The sequence below is a fragment of the Epinephelus fuscoguttatus genome, linkage group LG10 (assembly GCF_011397635.1).
Source record: "Epinephelus fuscoguttatus linkage group LG10, E.fuscoguttatus.final_Chr_v1".
In the NCBI taxonomy this organism is placed as follows: domain Eukaryota; kingdom Metazoa; phylum Chordata; class Actinopteri; order Perciformes; family Serranidae; genus Epinephelus; species Epinephelus fuscoguttatus.
Window position 1 is genome coordinate 31682344 of NC_064761.1, and position 17932 is coordinate 31700275.

Genomic DNA, 17932 nt, shown 5'->3' on the forward strand with positions numbered 1-17932 from the left:
ACAATATCCCAGAGCGTTCCCCAGTTAGTGAGAAGGGAAGGTGGGAGGATGTGACTCCCTTCCTCGAGAGCTTGACCCACACAAAACAAGCGAGTGAGGAAGGTCTGACCACACAGGCAGACCAGACGTACAGACAGTGAAGCATGCTGTTTGTGGACGTCTTCTCCTGTGGAGCGTTGATGCTCTGCTGCGCCCGGCTCTGTGCAGCCCTGCAGGTCTCACATGGACAGCAGCTGATGGACAACCCCGCAGTGACAGGTCAGTCTCTGAACGTTTGTGCATTAATATTTATTCAAGTCTGTGAAATGTGAATTTTTGTATGTTTCTCCTGCTACTAGATTTAATCTGTTTATAGTGCATCATGTAATTTGTTCTCTTTTAAACGCAGAGCACACCCCTCCATCAGCCTCCACTGTCTCCCATCACGGCCCTCACAGTGCACCGTGCTTTGTGGATGACATATTTGCAGCGCTGCGTGAAGGTGTTGGGAGCCACGGTGAACTCACAAACCGCAGTTTGGCTCAGTTTGGGATCTGCACTGAATCTGACAGCTCTTCAGTCTTATTACAGCTGGCTAAGGAAACAAACAAAAACCAGGGAAATGGATTGGAGGTTTTGCATCCAGGTGGAGGAATCAGAGGTGTCAAAGATGAGACGGGAACTCTCGTGTTGACCTTTGAACTCTCACTGTCCCCTTTGCTGAAGGTGAACCCTGTGCTGCTGTTGGCATTTGAAAGTCCGCTCACAGGACGAAACCTGGATATCACTTTCACGAGTCAGTCGCTGCATCCAAGCACACAGGTAAGAAAGGTCCTGAAAACCTGTCCTGAGCTTCCGTACTCTGGTGTATATGATTTTGTTTGTATCTGTTGGTCTCTTCTAGTCTGTGTGCATCTCAGGAGAAACGCAGTACATAGTGCTGACAGGAAAAGCAACACAAGGCAACGTTCAGCAGACTTGGATGATTTCTGTTGAGACAAAAACCCCTGACACGAGTAAGATATGATACGAGTCAGATATCATTTCTCTTTTGATGTGCACTCTCCTCACATTTCCCCTCTTTGCAGACCAAATCCTAAAAGACATCCTCATTGGTGGAAAACCAGGAAGTAACACCAGTGTCACTCCTCTTCTGCTTTTCTCTGTGGAAAGAGGATCTGATACAAGGTTGTCTTTGCTCTCATGTTCCCTGTAAATGTCACCACACGATTGTCAGGGTGGTGCTCAGCAACATTTTTCACTCTCCTTCTCAGACATACACACGCCTCTTCACACACCTCCTTCTTCTGTGAGCTGAAGCGTTTCCTGCGTGACGTCCTGCCTCAGGACCACTCTGCGTCCCCTCCCCTCCAGCTGGACTCCCTGCAGTCCCTGCCTCCTCTCACGCTAGACTTATCCTCCAGCGAGACCCTGCTGGCAGGACTGATCAACTCCTCCTCCCCCACCATCTTCTCCTTCACCGGCTGTTGCTCCATGTTTCAGACGCACGATGGAGAGCTGGCCTTGTCTCCTGCGCTGCTGGAGGAGGTCAAGCGCAGGTTGGAGCAAACTGTGGTGCAGATAATGGAGGTAATAATGGAGGAGGAGGTTGGTCACAGAGCTGCAGAGAGGCTGGGAAGGCTCAGAGATCTCAGTGCATTTCCGAAGACGGAACCAGCAGCAGGTGATGTGAACGAAAAAGAAAGCAGGCCCAGGACTGTAGATTTGTATTTGCTTTATTTTTTAACCTTTATGACATAAATTTAGATTTCTTTAGTGTCATGTTCCTATGTTACCACTTTTTAACCAATGCTTCTGTCACCTCTACAACAGGAGGGAGCCAGTACCGTGCGTTCCTCCTGCTGAAGGCCCTACAGACGGTAGCCGGTGCATATGAGGTGCAGAGAGGACTGCGGGCGACCAGAGCTGGACCCAACAACCCAGCGAGAGGCAACATATGTGGGCTGAGGAGCCTCACTGTGTCCCTTGAAAAGCGTGTTGTGGGACCAAACACTGCCAACATCAACAACTGCCATGGCTCCTGTGCTTTCCCCATGGTCAACACCAACAACCACGCCGTCCTGCTCAGCTTCCACATCGAGAGTGAGAATGCAGACGAGCGGGCGCCGTGCTGTGTGCCTGTGGCCTATGACGCCCTGGAGGTGGTGGACTTGAACGAACATGGGACGTACTTGTCCATTAAACCAGATATGGTGGCGAAGGAGTGTGGTTGCCGTTAAAGCTGTTTTTGTCTTGGAGTGAAGTTGTGACATAAAAGATATTTCACAGATTTTCACTGACCACAGTCTGTTTGACACTTTAAGTGTCATTTAAAGCAGCTATAAGGAGTTTTTAACCGATTATGAAGCAGTCTCGATTTACATACCTGAGACCGTCAGCAAGAAGATTTGCTTTTTCTGAATCGTTATTCTTAAATGTATTGCAATTATTCACGGCACACAGACAGGAAGTGTGTTAGCATTTCTAGGCAAACTTAAGTGGGATTAACACCTATGCATCAGCTCAGAGCCTACGCCGCGGCCTACGCTGTTCATACTCGTGCGGTGGTGTGTCTGTGTCATTCTGCAGTTACACCTCCAAAATACTAGTTGGCGGCAGGTAGAGTTTAGTTGATCCAAAACACACATTAAACACACATTAAACATGGCTTAATAGAGACAATTTCAAACACAAGTACACAAATCAGCTTCACTATAACTCGCAGCATTCACAAAGCACTTGTCTTTATCTGGACACATTTTCCCCACAAATACAACATGCTAATGTTTTTAGCACAAGCCTATGGCATTTTACATTGTATAAATTAGCCTAGTAGCTATCGGACATTTCTTCTGCTCATATGACACCAGGGACAACAGCAACATTTAACTGAGGTAACGTTATAAAATTTGGCTCCATTACAACTCACAAAGCTCACCAACAAAACAACTGTCTTAAGCTAAACACATTTTCTAAACAAATATAAGATGCTAACGTTATTAGCACAAGCCTATGGCATTTTACATTGTATAAATTAGCCTAGCGATGAATGGAGATATCCACTGCTCATATGAAGCCAGGATAAATCACACACAAGACTTAAAATGCTATTTTGTGGAGGCTTTATTGTCTTCACAATTTATTGTTTCTTATCTATGAAATAAAAGTAAATAAAAGCTTCGTTTCCACTGAGGGAAATGGTTTCAGGTTACAAAAATAGACAGGAAGTCTGTGTCACCACGACGTGTAGTTATGTTTCTGGGGAGGTGCCTGTCAGGCTACAGTGTAGGGTATGGCGTTGATTCAATGCAGACGTGGTTTATTATTGATGAACAGACACTAAAACAAATCTAACTAATACGTCTTTCTTTCACTCGCTTCCAAAGTCCACCTGTTAGCCACATTAAGATCTTTGTGCCACAAGTGTTGGTGCTCATGGGAAATGTGGTACTACCACTTTTGTCCACAGGGGCCGCCAAAATCAACACAAAATAAAAGCTCCTTGTAGCTGCTTTAGTTGTTACCCTTCATTTATTTATTTATTCACACAGTATTAATACACTACTAGTAAATGTATGTTAATTCACAGTACTCTTTTAGCTACTTCACATATATGAAACATATTAGAATTATTTCCACACTTAGAGATAGTCAAGTTTGTACAAAACAAATACGTCAAGTATGAATATTATCATATTCCTTTGTAAATGTTTTATTTTTTCTATCATCTAAGAGGTTGTTTTAACAAGAAGCCAGGACAAATATCTTATGATACATAAGACCACTGTTTGTGCTTTAATTTAACTTCCAGTTATCAATGAAAATATTGCTTTAACACGACCAAATTGTTGATAACTTCATGACTGATAAACATTTCTGATTAGGGACTGTTCTGTACTTATCAGAGCAGAAAGTTGGCTGACTTCATGTTTGTTTGTTTGTTTATTTTTAATCTCGATCCCCCTCGAAGCTACAGATACATTTCCTTGAGCCTACCTGAGTGACTGGGGAAATATGCTTTACCTGTCCTCCACCATAAATAACCACATGTCTTTCATATTCACAGCAAATGTAGGTAAAGAGCAATTTCTGGTTGTGATAAATGATGTCATTTTGGCAAATTTAAAGGAAAACATGCCTTTCAAACCCACAGGAGGGTTTTTGGGTCTAGAGGGTATATACAGTAAATACAAAATACAACCATTTATGGCTATACCCCTCCCCACTCATAAGTAACGAACAGTCCCTTAAAACACATCCTGCCTGATTAATTAAATGGTGTTCTCTACAATACAAACAAAACATGATTAAATGTAACATTCTGTATCTTTATACCATTAAATACAAACTATATTGAAGATCACCTGTGTTCTTTATTCAGAAACCTTCTGTTGACATCTGTGTTTCAGATCATACTTTAGGTTTTGGTTTCAGGACTGTTTTGCTGCCAATCGGCTTTTTTCTTCTTCTTATCAATCCAACTTCTTCAGATCCCCACCACCACATCAAGTTGTCCCATATAGAGAACTGGAAACAGAAACAACACAGTCAGGTTCAGAAGGTGATGCTTCAAGTACACATTTTATACAATCACATGAAAACAGAGCAGATGAGAATATCTTTATGAGTTAATTACTTTATCATACAGTCGCTTGATGTACTTGATGTACAGTCGTTTGTTGTACTTAAATGGAAATCAACCCTTAAATAGAGTGATAACTTGAAATCATTTTACAGTTTTATTTGTGATTTTGTTCATGTCTGACATTTAACTGACGAGCGCAATGACAGACTGTGGTGATGATGTCATACAGACCAATCCTGGAGCTGCTCCGCTAACAGTAAGAAATAAATAATCATGAGTAATCATAATCAGTTGTGACCTTGTAAAACACGAGTTGACGAGTGGGAACAAACGTTTTTGAAACTGGTCCAGTATTGAGTGTGAGGGCTGCAATGTAATGACTTGGGGCAATTGCACACCCTCAGTGAACATCCACTTAAAGTGCTAGTTTTTGCTAAGGACAGGCTCAGCTTATTATTATAAGTGTCTAACAACATTATGGAAAGTATCCTAACAGAGACAGATCCTATTGTTTGACCCCAAACAGCCCCCAAATTTCCATCACCACACCCACCAGACTTCATTTAAATAACCAGTCATTTAAGCGTGTGTAGAGCCAGCATATATTTTCACATCTGACTGGGTGAATTAAAGGTTTAATTCAACCAAACCAGAATTGGTGATTGTTGGAACAGTGGAAAGACGAGCCAAGGCAGTTTTTGTGAGTTTTATTTTGTTTTTGTGGACTTTGAATGAAATGTGTTTTATGATAATAAAATTACTGTTTATTTAAATGGAGTCTGGTGGCTTTAGCAATGGTCATATAAAGGACCTCACTCTTTAACAAAAAGGTCTATCTCCATATTGATTCTTGTCATTATGTTGTCAGACACTAAGAATAGAAATCTGAACCTGTCAGTGGCAAAAACAAACACTTTTAGTTGACAGAAATTCAAGGTGCACAACTGCCCCAATTGGTAACATTGCAGATGAATTTGCTGCTACCAGTTACAGCAGTCTGAACTGGACCAGTTTTAATAACTGGTATTTTTCAACCTGGACAAGTGACTAACGGGAAAAACAAAGTTTCCCTTTAAGGCAACACGAGCTTGTGTTGACTATGATTACTGATCCTACTCACATCCTGCACATGAGCTAAAATAATCTCATCATTGAGTGTAACAAATGTTCAAAGTGCACAAAGAGACAAAGGCCTCCTTGATTTGTGTAGTTCCACAAAAACGTCCTTCCTAACCCTTCAAATGAACATAGAAACTGACAGGTGTCGGCTACCTGTTACAGAGACAGACATTACCTGAGTTATTGACGTGGTTATTGATCCATCCTGCAGACTTCCCAAGAACGACCTTATACCTGTCTCCTCAACAAAGGAGTCCATTGCATCTAGAAAACAAAAAATATATAAAAGACACAGAAGGAAAGGGACTTTATTAGACAGCTGATGATACACTGCAGCAGTAGGGGTACAGTATCCATAGACCATACATGTTGCATATTGCTGCAGTGGTGCAGAAACAAACCCGGTAAAACTTCCTGTGACATCATGTCAGTACTCACCATGCAGTTCATTAACCCCTGAGCTCACGAGAACTACAACCAGTGCCAGCACTAGGCAGCGGTTCATAGTGAATCCCTTCCATGGATTTGGGACTTCACTCAAATTTTCGATGGACAGAATCCGGTCATACGACACTGTGGACAGACACAAACCAGTCAGGTGCCAGTTGCCTTAGAATACACTCTGTTGGTTGTTCAGGGTGGATGTTTGTCTTACTTATGATGTTTTCAGATGTTCCAGCTCTGCCTCCTGAAGTCCTTTATAAACTGAGGTTTAGATTTAAAGATGGACCCAAATGGGAAGCTGCAGGTTAAGATGAGAAATTCAGTTTTTGTCATGCATATAAATAATTGTCTTTGCAAAGTGTGTGCCTGTACTGCTATGTGTGCACAGTATTTCAGACTCTACCGTGTGTCATAGACTAACATAAGACCGCTTAAAATAGGCACCTGCAGCTAGTTGAAAATAACAAATGTGATTTAAGGAGATCAGTTTGGTTTTATATAAACTTCTGAACAAAAAATAAACTTACCTGATTTGACCCTTCAGTTGTGTCTCACCACTGAGGTGAAGTTTAATGTTATGTTGATAGTGATTTCTGTTCTGCGGACACCAGAGACAGCGTCACACACACCCTGCACCATGCTCCTGTGCTCTTTGACTGACAGGAGCAGATGAGAGGAGTTGAAAAAAGGAAAATGAGATTCAGAGTGTGCACTGAAGCTGTTCATATGTAGCAGTGTAGTTAGGCTACAGGTGGACAAGTGTTATCAGCATTAGCTAGTTTTGCAAAAGAGAAAAATTACATGTGCGATGGGATGAAATAATAAAAATATTAATCTTGCCATGTTGGGGAAGAACAAAATAGGACTACTCTTTCACACCATACTAATGTGTTTAGTACCAGGAGTGGGACATAACTAAATACATTTACTCAGTAGTAATGATAAGTGGTGTTGTCTATATTATTAAAGCAAAATGGAAATGTAATATATGATGATGTGAGACAGTATATTAACACAGTATAGTGTGATATAGTGCAGTGTTAAGATATGGTATGAGGTGCAATGTAACAGTGGGAATAACATTAATGTAATCATAACAATATAATCTAGTTCAACAGTGTAGCATTGTACGGCAATTAAACAGAGTATCAGATGTATTATATTGCAATGTATTGTAATTTTAATAGTGGTAGAAAGTAACTCAGTACATTTACTCAAGCACATGTAGCTCATGTGGCCTACAGTTTTGAGGTAGCCAACTTGTACTTTACTTGAGTATTTCCATTTTCTGCTAATTTATACATTACTCCAGTACATGTATTTGAAAGCTTTAGTTACTTTGCAGATGCACAGTAACAATACAAAAAAAAAAAAAAGCAAATAAATTATGATTTATCATTATAAGTTTTTGTATTGATCCCCAGGAAAAAAAATCATGAGCTACCCAACAATATATAAAATTGGCTAGTTAATAAGCTCCACCTTAATCAGCTGCCACATTAAAGCAATGAACACATGAATGCATCAATAATTATATTTCATTATTTTAACATGCATTATACTAGAACTGGCCATTCTGCATCATGAGTACTTTTAGTACTGATACTTTAAGTATTGATACAAATACTTTTGTACTTTTATGTTTCGTAAAACTTTGACTGCAGTATCTGTAACACATTATTTCTACAATGTGGTACTGCTTTACTTACATGCAATATATACTTCTTATTCTACTGTTAATAATAAAGTATGGCATTGTGTTTATGGGTTTTTTTATTTATTTTTTTGGTGTCTTTATAGAACATTGTGAACAGGCAGACGTTTTGCATGTCATGGACATTCACAGATTCCAGTGTGTAGTGAATGAAGTATAATAAACAAAATGTAAAATCAGTAAAGTTGATATACCTTAAAATATAACAATTTGCAGTTACTTTTTTAGTTTGTCATCAGAGTTAATGTAAATCTATGCACAAACTGAACTTAATCAGAAAAAAATGTTAAGGTTTTGTAAAGACTTTGAGAATCTTGCCTTTGTGAAATTGACCAACTACAAGTATAAGGTTTGTTACTCAAAGCTTTGTTGTCACATTTGGATTTATTGTTAATGTCTCCAGGCATAATTGTTACACAATGTACAAACAACTTCTCTATGTCTCGGGAAGGGTGGTGACAAAACAAATATTTAACTTTTTCTGGCTCATTTCCACAACAGGAACATTTAACATCTATGTCAATACATTTGTAAATTGTAGTGCTGTAGGCTGTTGTATCAAAGTATAGGGTTTTGTTTTTTTTAGAATTTATAGAACATCTATGACAACATTCACATACATTCACACACTGAGCAAGGCAAAGAAATTGCCAAAGCAAACAGTAGTATAGAAAATAAATGTAAACATTTTATAATACAACATTGAAAAGTGATTACAAGAGGTGCTTTTAACAGGAAGTTGAAATGAGAATGTTGTCATAAACAACAGAGGAAGACCAAAAAAAATAGTAATGATAGGATAAATTAAATTAAATTAAATTAAATTAAATTAAATTAAATTAAAGTAAATTAAATTAATAACATACAAGGAGAATTTTTTTTTCTTAGTTATCCAATACAGCGGAAATGTTTGTTGTGCTTTTTTCCCCATCAGCTATAAAGACTTAATGCACAGTACAAATTAATTCAAGACAAAAGCAAAGTTGGGCGATGATTTCAGGACTCTGTTCTCATGTATAAAAACATTTGGCAAACATATAATTTACATTACAGAGTTCTTCACATTTGTTTTTCAAGTTCATAGCAAATATAATATTGTCTTTAGAAATAGAAGCTGTTGTGTGTGTGAATGGCAAGCCAAAATGTATGTATTACACTGCATGAGAAAAATATATGGTCTGATGTTATCACCAATATTAAAACATAAACAAAGTAATTCTTTAGAAGGATAAGTGCTGTTCATAAGTTTAGACAAGGCAAAGCAGCTTTATTTGTACAGCATATTTCATACTCAATGGCAATTCAGAGTGGTTTACAAAGCAGTAAGATATAAAACATAATAAAGGATACAGAAAAGAGTAAAGAGAAAAAAGATACAAAAGGTAAAATTATTACATAATTTACAATAAAAAAACACCATTAAAAATAGCAAAATTGCAGACAAGAGGCGCAAGGGTAAAAATATTATTTAAAATTGTTTAAAATTGAGTATAGTATTAAGTATAGTAGAGTAAAGTTGAGTAATAACGTTAGTAGAGTAATAGTAGTAAAGAGGTTGATTAGGTGCGTCATATCTTCACAGTAACACGTCACGGTGAACAGGACACGCCCCTCTCAAATACTGCAGCCTGCCTGCTCCGTCTGAGTCCAGCTGCGACGGGGAGAGGACAGAGCGAGCCGCTGGTGTGGACGCTGGCCGGATGGTTAAATCTAACCTACAGACGATTTTGAATAGTCATTGTTTTGTTAGAGAAAAAGAGAGAAACTTATCCGAGATGCCCGTTATCGAGAAACACAGTAATAAACCCGAAAGTGAAAGGTAAGTTGTCGCAATCGTTGTGAATCGTTACAAGCTAACAAGCTAAGCTAAATTTAAAAACCGCGGCCTAGCTGAGTGATACGGTATAATTCCTGGAGTGGCTAGCGCTAATCCCCGTGTCTCTTGTTTACATAACAGCACTGTATTTTAGTTGACGTCCTTTAAGTGCAGCGTCAGTCGCGTTTAGTGTGATACTTCTTATTTAAACGTCCTTACGAAGTCACAGAACTGTTTCCCGATTGTGTGACATCTACTTTTTAATTCAGCAAATCGATAAATTCATAGTCAATGTTGCTGTTGATGTACATGTTCTGTCTAGCTAAGCTAACGCATATGCTAAGATGTGAAACGCCACCGGAATGCGTTAGCTAAAATGTTGAGAAGCTAACCAGCTAGCATTAACATTCCCGACTTAGCAATTTATGTAATTATGTCTAGCGTATATGTTTTAAAGTACCTTGCGGAAATAGGGTTAGTAATTTAATTTTTCAGTTATTTGGAGCTCGTCGGCGTAACTGACATGAATGTCACCGCAGGGGAATTGCTAGCTGCGTTAGCTAACGGTTAGCGGTTTAGCTAACGTTATATCACAGATGTTTTCATGTTTTCGGCGTTGCAGTGGAAATCATCTGTAACAGTAATACCATACTATCTTAGTTATATTCCTCTGTGAATTTAACGTTGGTCGTGTAAGAATGCGCGATGCGTTTTTTTTATTCTACTAGGTTATGTAAAGTTAGCCTGTTGCTAAACAACGTATCGTTAGTTGACATGATATCTGAATTGATCGTTTGTGGCTACACGGCTTGTTTTTTTCCGTTTCGTCCTCGGGCTCAGGTGCTAGCTGGCGTTGACACACTGAATCGGCGAAAATGATCAGATGAACTGACGTGGTTTACAAGGAGGCAGCCTGTCGAGATAGTTAATCAACATTAATAACCTTTACTATGCGTAATCCAACATAGTATTACATTAACTATTATACCAGCTATGGACCCCCGCGACGCCTTGTTTGTTGTTTTACTTAAGTAGTGATTAACTGGATATGTGAACACAAAGGAGGGGTCGATACCAGGAGATATTTGTCATGATCTTGAGAAACATGTTAGCGATTAGCCGTGGGGTGTTTCACCTCAGTCGTGTCTTGACAAGATTGGTGTCGAGGCTGTTTGTCGTGCTCTATAGTGAAGTGAAGGACTCATAGGAAATTTCCACTGCACCGCGAAGGGGGGTGGTATGGGTAGTTTTGAGTCCAGTGATGACATATTGTACACAGAAGCTATTCATTGTTCAATAGGTGTATGATTATTGTCAGACCCTGTTTACCAAAGGGGTTTTGGGGCATCTGTGGCAATAACAGCATTGATGCTATTACGTAACTCTTAAGTGATAGATTGTTGAAGGTTGTGCAAAATATGTTCAGAGACTTACATGCAGTTGTTTTCTTCATTCAAGCCGTAGCTTTTTTAGACACAAGCAGATGCCCTTTTAAACTGATACACCCACTGCTGTTGATCTGTAGTCTGCTTTGAGTTGAGGCTGGTGAAACTGTATGTTTTGTATGCCCCCTTTTTTAATAGCAGATTTGCAGGTGAGAACCGAAGACAAATTTCTGCCTTTTGCATGCAAAAAGTAGACCGATTATTTTCTAGTCTGTTTTGTTTTGTCCATCTGAAGCAAAAACACGTACCCCCAAGCTTACATTATGATATGCCCTCTAAAGATGTGTGGTTTTTTGTATGATAATCGTAGATGGCAAAGGTGCTGTTATGCAAGCAGAAGCTTGAGAGACATCGCTCATGTGACCAGGGCAGCTGTCTTTGCCAAGAAGACCCAGAGGCGTGAATGTGTGTTGCTGCATGCTGTAGGCATGGGGACCTCAAAGAATGCCGTTAACTGAATGGAGACATTGATTGAAAGCCTTATGCTGTGTGTTAGTTTTAATGCAGCAGGAGGAGGCATTGAAGGTTTTATGCCAAGATTGTAATTGGCTGTTTTACATAATCCGATAATGGATTTAGGGAGAACTTGTGTTAGTTTGCAATCTCCAGTGCCTTGCAAAATCAGGTGATAGGCTGGATGTTGCATATTGACTTGGTTAGCCCGTGTTATGGGAGTGACAATGGTTCTCATTTGGTTTTCACACATCTGCTCCACATATAGCACAGCAGTGGCATTTGCGTAAGAGAGCCTCTGTCAGTGTCTAAGAGCGTTTGCGTCGCTGTGGCAGCGATGCTGCTGCTAATGGGCTGTGTTCCCTTCCCAGTGTGAGCTCTGAGAATAGGCCTACTTGCAACACCATTAATGTATGCAGCTGCACACTGGGGCATCTGCGCTTGTAAGCCGAGCTAATTCTATGGAACACTTTGAGTGACATCTGAATTAAAATGGCTGATCTCACTCACTAAACTGATGTTTGTCTGTGGTCAACTGGAACGATGTGGTTGTGCTGCAGAACAAAAGTAGGCTAATGGTTAGACAAACAGAGCCTGATCCTCTCACAACCTTCCTCCAAGAATCATGTGACAAGCTTAAAGTTGCCCCACAGCCAGAGAGTTCTGTTTTAGGAAGTAAGTTGTCACTCTTCTTACATAAACATCAAATTTTCCAGGGTGACAGTGATGGTGATTGTGACTTTTTGACATTAAAGCAGAATTTTCCTTGAGGGTTTATGGTGAATATTTAACTGAAAGCTAGCATAGTAAACTAAAATGGGTCATCACTGTGGTCAATGTAACTCAAACCGCTCCTGCTTCCTCTCAGTTAATTAATATGCACGTCAACACGTCATACAGACGTGTGTACCAAAGATGAGGACAGTTACTGATTAAACTGTGCCCACCAGCATTGTATTTTGTTTATTAAGACTTGTGCAACTTCAGCAAATATTTTACTGTAATTTCACAGATGAGTCACTCAACAGTGTAACGTGGGCTAAGCCCTCTGTTTATAGAGCGAGTTTGGTTTGTGTTTGGTAGCAGAACTTCCAGTGAATACTCCACTTGTAATGGCTCCGTCTTTATGTGTGTTTGATTCCAGTATCTCCAGTCCCAGGAGGTGCTCCCGCTGTTGCAGTAACCCGTGTCCAGGGCCTCTGTGGTGCTCCTGATGCCCCTCTCCCACCCCTGAAGATCCCAGGTGGGCGAGGGAATGACCAGCGGGATCGCAATCTTTCAGCTAAGCTATTCTATTCTGTAAGTTAAACCAAATATTCTGTATAGCAATTTGATTTATTTGATTTAACTTGAATCTTATCACTCTTTGACCTCAGTTAGACGAATGATGTAATTGTTTTATTGAGTTATTATACTGCTGCAGACAATCACAGGCCATCTGTATGTAACATCTGATTGTAACTGTAAAGCTAGATACGTAATTTTTATCGTAGTTGTCAGAGTGACAAATCAGCACATTCTGCTGGGCACACTACAAGACCACTTATCAAGACATTTTTGATAATGATCAGGATGTTGCAGACAAGGTTGGGATCTTTGGTTGACACATAAATGTAGTGTGCCAACTCCCAGAAACACATCGTTACATCGTGTAAGCTTGACCTATGGCTCGTCCTCTCTGCTAAAGGCACACATGTCTGTGGCGCTGAACCTGATACATTTGCTTTTTATCTTTACTGTCTCACACGTTCAGGCATTTGACACAGCTGCAGTTGTTTATCACATGGTCCGGATCAAGATTAAGTCACAGCCCTTCGCTTGGACAGCTCTGAATTGTTTTTGTAATTGTTGTCATGATTTTGTTTTCAATAATAAGATAATTGGCCTTTTTTCAAAATCAAAACTGCATTTCCTGCTGCATTCTGTTCGTCTGTTTTCATTCTTGATGTCATCCAGAATGAATGTATTTCTGTCATTTTTTCCCTCCTTCGTTTAGGATACTCAGTTGGTGGTTCTTGAGGAGGCTCCTACTGCCAACAGCAGAGTGCGCTTCTTGCTCTTTGAGCCCCGTCGCTCTGAGGGCAAGCACTGTGTCTGGAGGGCGGCGCTGAAAGGAGGGAACCTGTATGTTGAAATCCCTCCTGGAGCTTTGCCTGAGGGCAGCAAAGACAGGTCAGCAGACAAAACTTATTTTTCATCGTTTAAAAAGAGAAAGCTTTTGTTTAATGTTTGAATGACCGTAAGAATACAAAAGGTAAATTATTGATTCAGTCCAAATGAAATGAATTGAAGATTTTGTCATATACCACAGTGAACACACCCCTGTCTTAATTTCTACAGTAAATTAGCTGTTGTATCAAATTAAACTTTCATGCTAAAAAGTACTGATGTGAATAATGACAGTGCCCTCCAAAAGTATTGGAACAGTGAGGCCAATTCCTTTATTTTTGTTGTAGACTGAAAATATTTGGGTTTGACATCAAAAGATGAATATGGGACAAGAGATCAACATTTCAGCTTTTATTTCCAGGTATTTACATCTGGATCTGATACACAACTTAGAAGATAGCACCTTTTGTTTGAACCCACCCATTTTTCATGAGAGCAAAAGTATTGGAACATGTCACTGACAGGTGTGTTTTGTTGCCCAGGTGTCTCCCAATTACATTGATTATTCAAACAATAAATAGCACTGAATGTCTGAGCTCAGTTTCAGATTGGGTATGATAGATTTTGCCTGTACAGACTGCATTTAGAGGTGGAACCAACATGAAAACCAGAGAGCTGTCTATGGGTGAAAAAGAAGCAATTGTGAATCTGAGAGAAGATGGACAATCAATCAGAGCCATTGCACAAACATTGGCCATAGCCAGTACAACCATTTGGAATGTCCTGAAGAAGAAAGAAACCACTGGTGTACTAAGCAACAGACGTCGAACAGGTAGACCAAGGAAAACATCAGCAGTTGATGACAGAAACATTGTGAGAGCTGTAAAGAAAGACCCTAAAACAACTGTTAGTGACATCAGCAACAACCTCCAGAGGGCAGGAGTGAAGGTATCACAATCTACTGTTCGCACAAGACTTCATGAACAAAAGTACAGAGGCTACACCAGAAGATGCAAACCACTCATTAGCAAGAAGAATAGGAAGGCCAGGCTAGAATTTGCCAAAAGGTACAGAGAGGAGCCTCAAAAATTCTGGGAAAAAGTTTATGGACTGATGAGACGAAGATTAACTTTTTCCAAAGTGACGGAAAGGCGAAAGTCTGGAGAAAGAAAGGATCTGCTCATGATCCCAAACATACAAGCTCATCTGTGAAACACGGTGGAGGTAATGTCATGGCTTGGGCTTACATGGCTTCTTCTGGGACGGGCTCTTTCATCTTCATTGATGATGTAACACATGATGGCAGCAGCAAAATGAACTCAGAAGTCTACAGAAACATTTTGTCTGCTAATTTAAAGAAAGATGCAACCAAACTGATTGGGAGATCCTTCATCATGCAGCAAGATAACGACCCAAAACACACTGCCATAACAGCAGAGGAGTTCATCAGGGGCAAGAAGTGGAATGTTTTAGACTGGCCAAGTCAGTCTCCAGACTTAAACCCAATAGAGCATGCATTTTACCCGCTGAAGAGGAGACTGAAGGGAGTAACCCCCCAAAACAAACAACAACTGAAAGAGGCTGCGGTGAAAGCCTGGAAAAGCATCACAAAAGAAGAATGCAAAAGTTTGGTGATGTCAATGGGTCACAGGCTTGATGCAGTTATTGAAAGCAAAGGATTTGCAACTAAATGTTAAGTCTTATTCACTTTAATCTATTTTAAGTTTATATGTTCCAGTACTTTTGCTCACCTAAAAATTTTGTGTTCCATTACAAATAATGCTATCTTCTAAGTTGTGTATCAGATCCAGATGTAAATACCTGGAAATAAAAGCTGAAATGTTGATCTCTTGTCTCATATTCATCTTTTGATGTCAAACCCAAATGTTTTCAGTCTACAACAAAAGTAAACGAATTGGACTCACTGTTCTAATACTTTTGGAGGGCACTGTATTTTCCTCTAATATTCTTTAACCCCCCCACCCCCACCCCCCTATAACGCATTAACACTTTTAGTTTGCTTTGTTTCTTTACAGTTTTGCCCTTCTGCTGGAATTCGCAGAAGAGCAGCTGCAGGTTGATCACGCGTTCATCTGTTTTCACAAGAACCGAGATGATAGAGGTGAGGCTGTTTTATTTTTGTCTTGGTTTCTTAAACTGTTACACTCTTTAAAATAAACACTCTGGTATAGCACCTGCAGTTTAAATGTGAACCATTCGAATGGTTGACGCTGTGGTTAAGCATTTGTGAAATGTACAGTAATATTAGAAAATATACTTATTAGAAAAGGGGTGGGGGGTGAATTGTATGACGTGTGTGTAATTTTGTGTCACCAGTTTTCTATCACAAGGTTAGAAATGTTCTTTCTTCTTATCTGTTATGCTTTTTTGGGGTATTGTAGTAGATAAATCTGAACCGAAACATAAAGCGGCAGCGACAGATGAAATAGGCACTACTTTACCACAGATGTGGTCACTCAAGTAGAGGTGGCGTGCTGGTACAAACTGAGGAAGGAAGGAAATAACAAAAAACAGGTCAAAAGCAAGAATTAAACTTAAAGACCAAATATAGCCGGAACACCAACAGAATAGATTTTAGACACAATTTGTTTTGGCCGTTTACATTAATTTTTAAATACAGCTAATATCAGATTTGAGTGTCAGCTGGTCACAATTGTGAACTGACCCACATGTGCAGAGGAACAATAACAAAGAGGTCACATACAGCACGCTGTTGTATGGAAGCAAATACAGAAGCTACTGCAATCAGCATTTACTGTTTCATTCAAGTTGATGTGCAGTGGAAGCCAGCAGGTTTGTGAGCTGATGATAACAAGGACGAAAAGAGCAAATTTTTGAATTATGTATTTTTGTAAAGCAGTGGTTGCTACTTAGTACAGAGGTGTGTGTACATGTCGAGTTTGTCCTAAATTTCTTTCTGCAGCTTTTGGAGACCTCTTTGTCCTTTTTTTATTTCTCCTCTGCTTAAAAAACTCTTAAGCCTCTTAAAAGCTCTCCTAACAGCCCCCCCTCAGGAGCTCTCTTAATTAGGACTAAGATGTTTTGCAAACAACTTTTATATTTACCAGGACGCAGTTTTCACTTGCGGGGAAATTCTAAGATGTTTTCTAAGAGTTTTGCGCCCAGGAGGAACTCTGTGTACCAGGAAGCTCTGTGAAAACAGCCCCAGGTCTTTTCGATTTACGTGTGTTTGCATAATGTCTCTCCTCAGCATCCCTGCTGCGTACATTCAGTTTCCTGGGCTTTGAGATTGTGAGACCGGGTCATCCCCTCGTCCCCTCCCGCCCTGACGCTTTCTTCATGGCTTACAGCATCGAGCGAGACTCCTCCGATGACGATTAAATGACGCTGAGCAGTTACAAATGTTTGTTGTTCTTATTTCAATCCACACCCACACGTCTTTTATGATTCTTTTCAGGAAATGAATATATTATCCAAGTTCAGTATGGTTGAGGTTTCCTTTCTGTTTGTTTTAGCTTTACCTACCATGTGCTGTGTTTCATTGATATTTGCACTAGGGTAAGATGTTAATATACCAGGAATGTAAAGCAAGCGCCCACATAATATCCGGGCAACGTGTCCTCGCCACTGTATTACCTTCCATGACGTGTAGTGCTGACTTCCCTATTCTCCCTCCCCGAACACCCTGACGATCGTCCCCACAGTGTAATATTTATGATCAATTTAAATTCATCTTACTCATGTAAGTAGGTATGTTTTCATAGTATCAGTTGATTCTCCTGTTTATATTGATTTTTTTTTTTTATTGTGTGCATGATTTTCATTTGTTGCTTTGATTCACTTGATAGAAATCTGCATGTTGTAACTACTAAATAAAAGTGCTCACCTACGAGAGTGGAGTCTGTGCTCTTTGATCATACAGACATGCAGCCTGTGAAAGCTGAGGTCTCACACGACGTGTGTCTGACCACGTGTACAGGGTAATGTGTTCACACCTGGTGTATATGACTGCTGTGGTGAAATTATTTGTACAAAAAAGTGGTGTGAAGACCTGGGAAGGACGGGGAAGTCCAACCTGGCCTCACTTTGTAGGACTCAACCAAAGAGTTCAAACCTTCATACATAATGTTGAGCTGCTAACTCTGAATAAATATTCAAATGCTTTTGATGTCAATTCAGTGTTTAATCCCAGTATTTCTGCACAGTTGCAGATTAAAATTAGGCTGCACTGATATTAGCATTATACAATTTGTAGAATTAGATTCCAGTGGTGGCTACATAAGATT

At 39.8% G+C, this 17932-nt stretch overlaps 3 protein-coding genes across 3 annotated transcripts in view; 2 read left to right on the top strand and 1 right to left on the bottom strand.

Annotated features, from left to right (window-relative positions):
• zgc:92140 (uncharacterized protein LOC447854 homolog) overlaps positions 1-17932 on the bottom strand; it is a 670238-nt gene that overhangs the window by 527698 nt on the left and 124608 nt on the right. The gene's annotated exons all lie outside the window — the stretch shown is intronic.
• amh (anti-Mullerian hormone) lies at positions 2-3252 on the top strand. The gene is made up of 6 exons (XM_049587234.1): positions 2-258; positions 389-801; positions 884-995; positions 1068-1167; positions 1254-1663; positions 1813-3252. The coding sequence occupies exons 1-6, from the start codon at positions 144-146 to the stop codon at positions 2217-2219; spliced, it is 1557 nt and encodes a 518-aa protein (XP_049443191.1). The 5' UTR covers positions 2-143; the 3' UTR covers positions 2220-3252.
• Positions 9463-17538, top strand: oaz1a (ornithine decarboxylase antizyme 1a). The gene is given in 6 exon segments (XM_049587258.1): positions 9463-9660; positions 12700-12766; positions 12768-12854; positions 13552-13727; positions 15701-15786; positions 16897-17538. Coding segments are annotated over 6 exon segments (666 nt in total). The 5' UTR covers positions 9463-9541; the 3' UTR covers positions 17028-17538.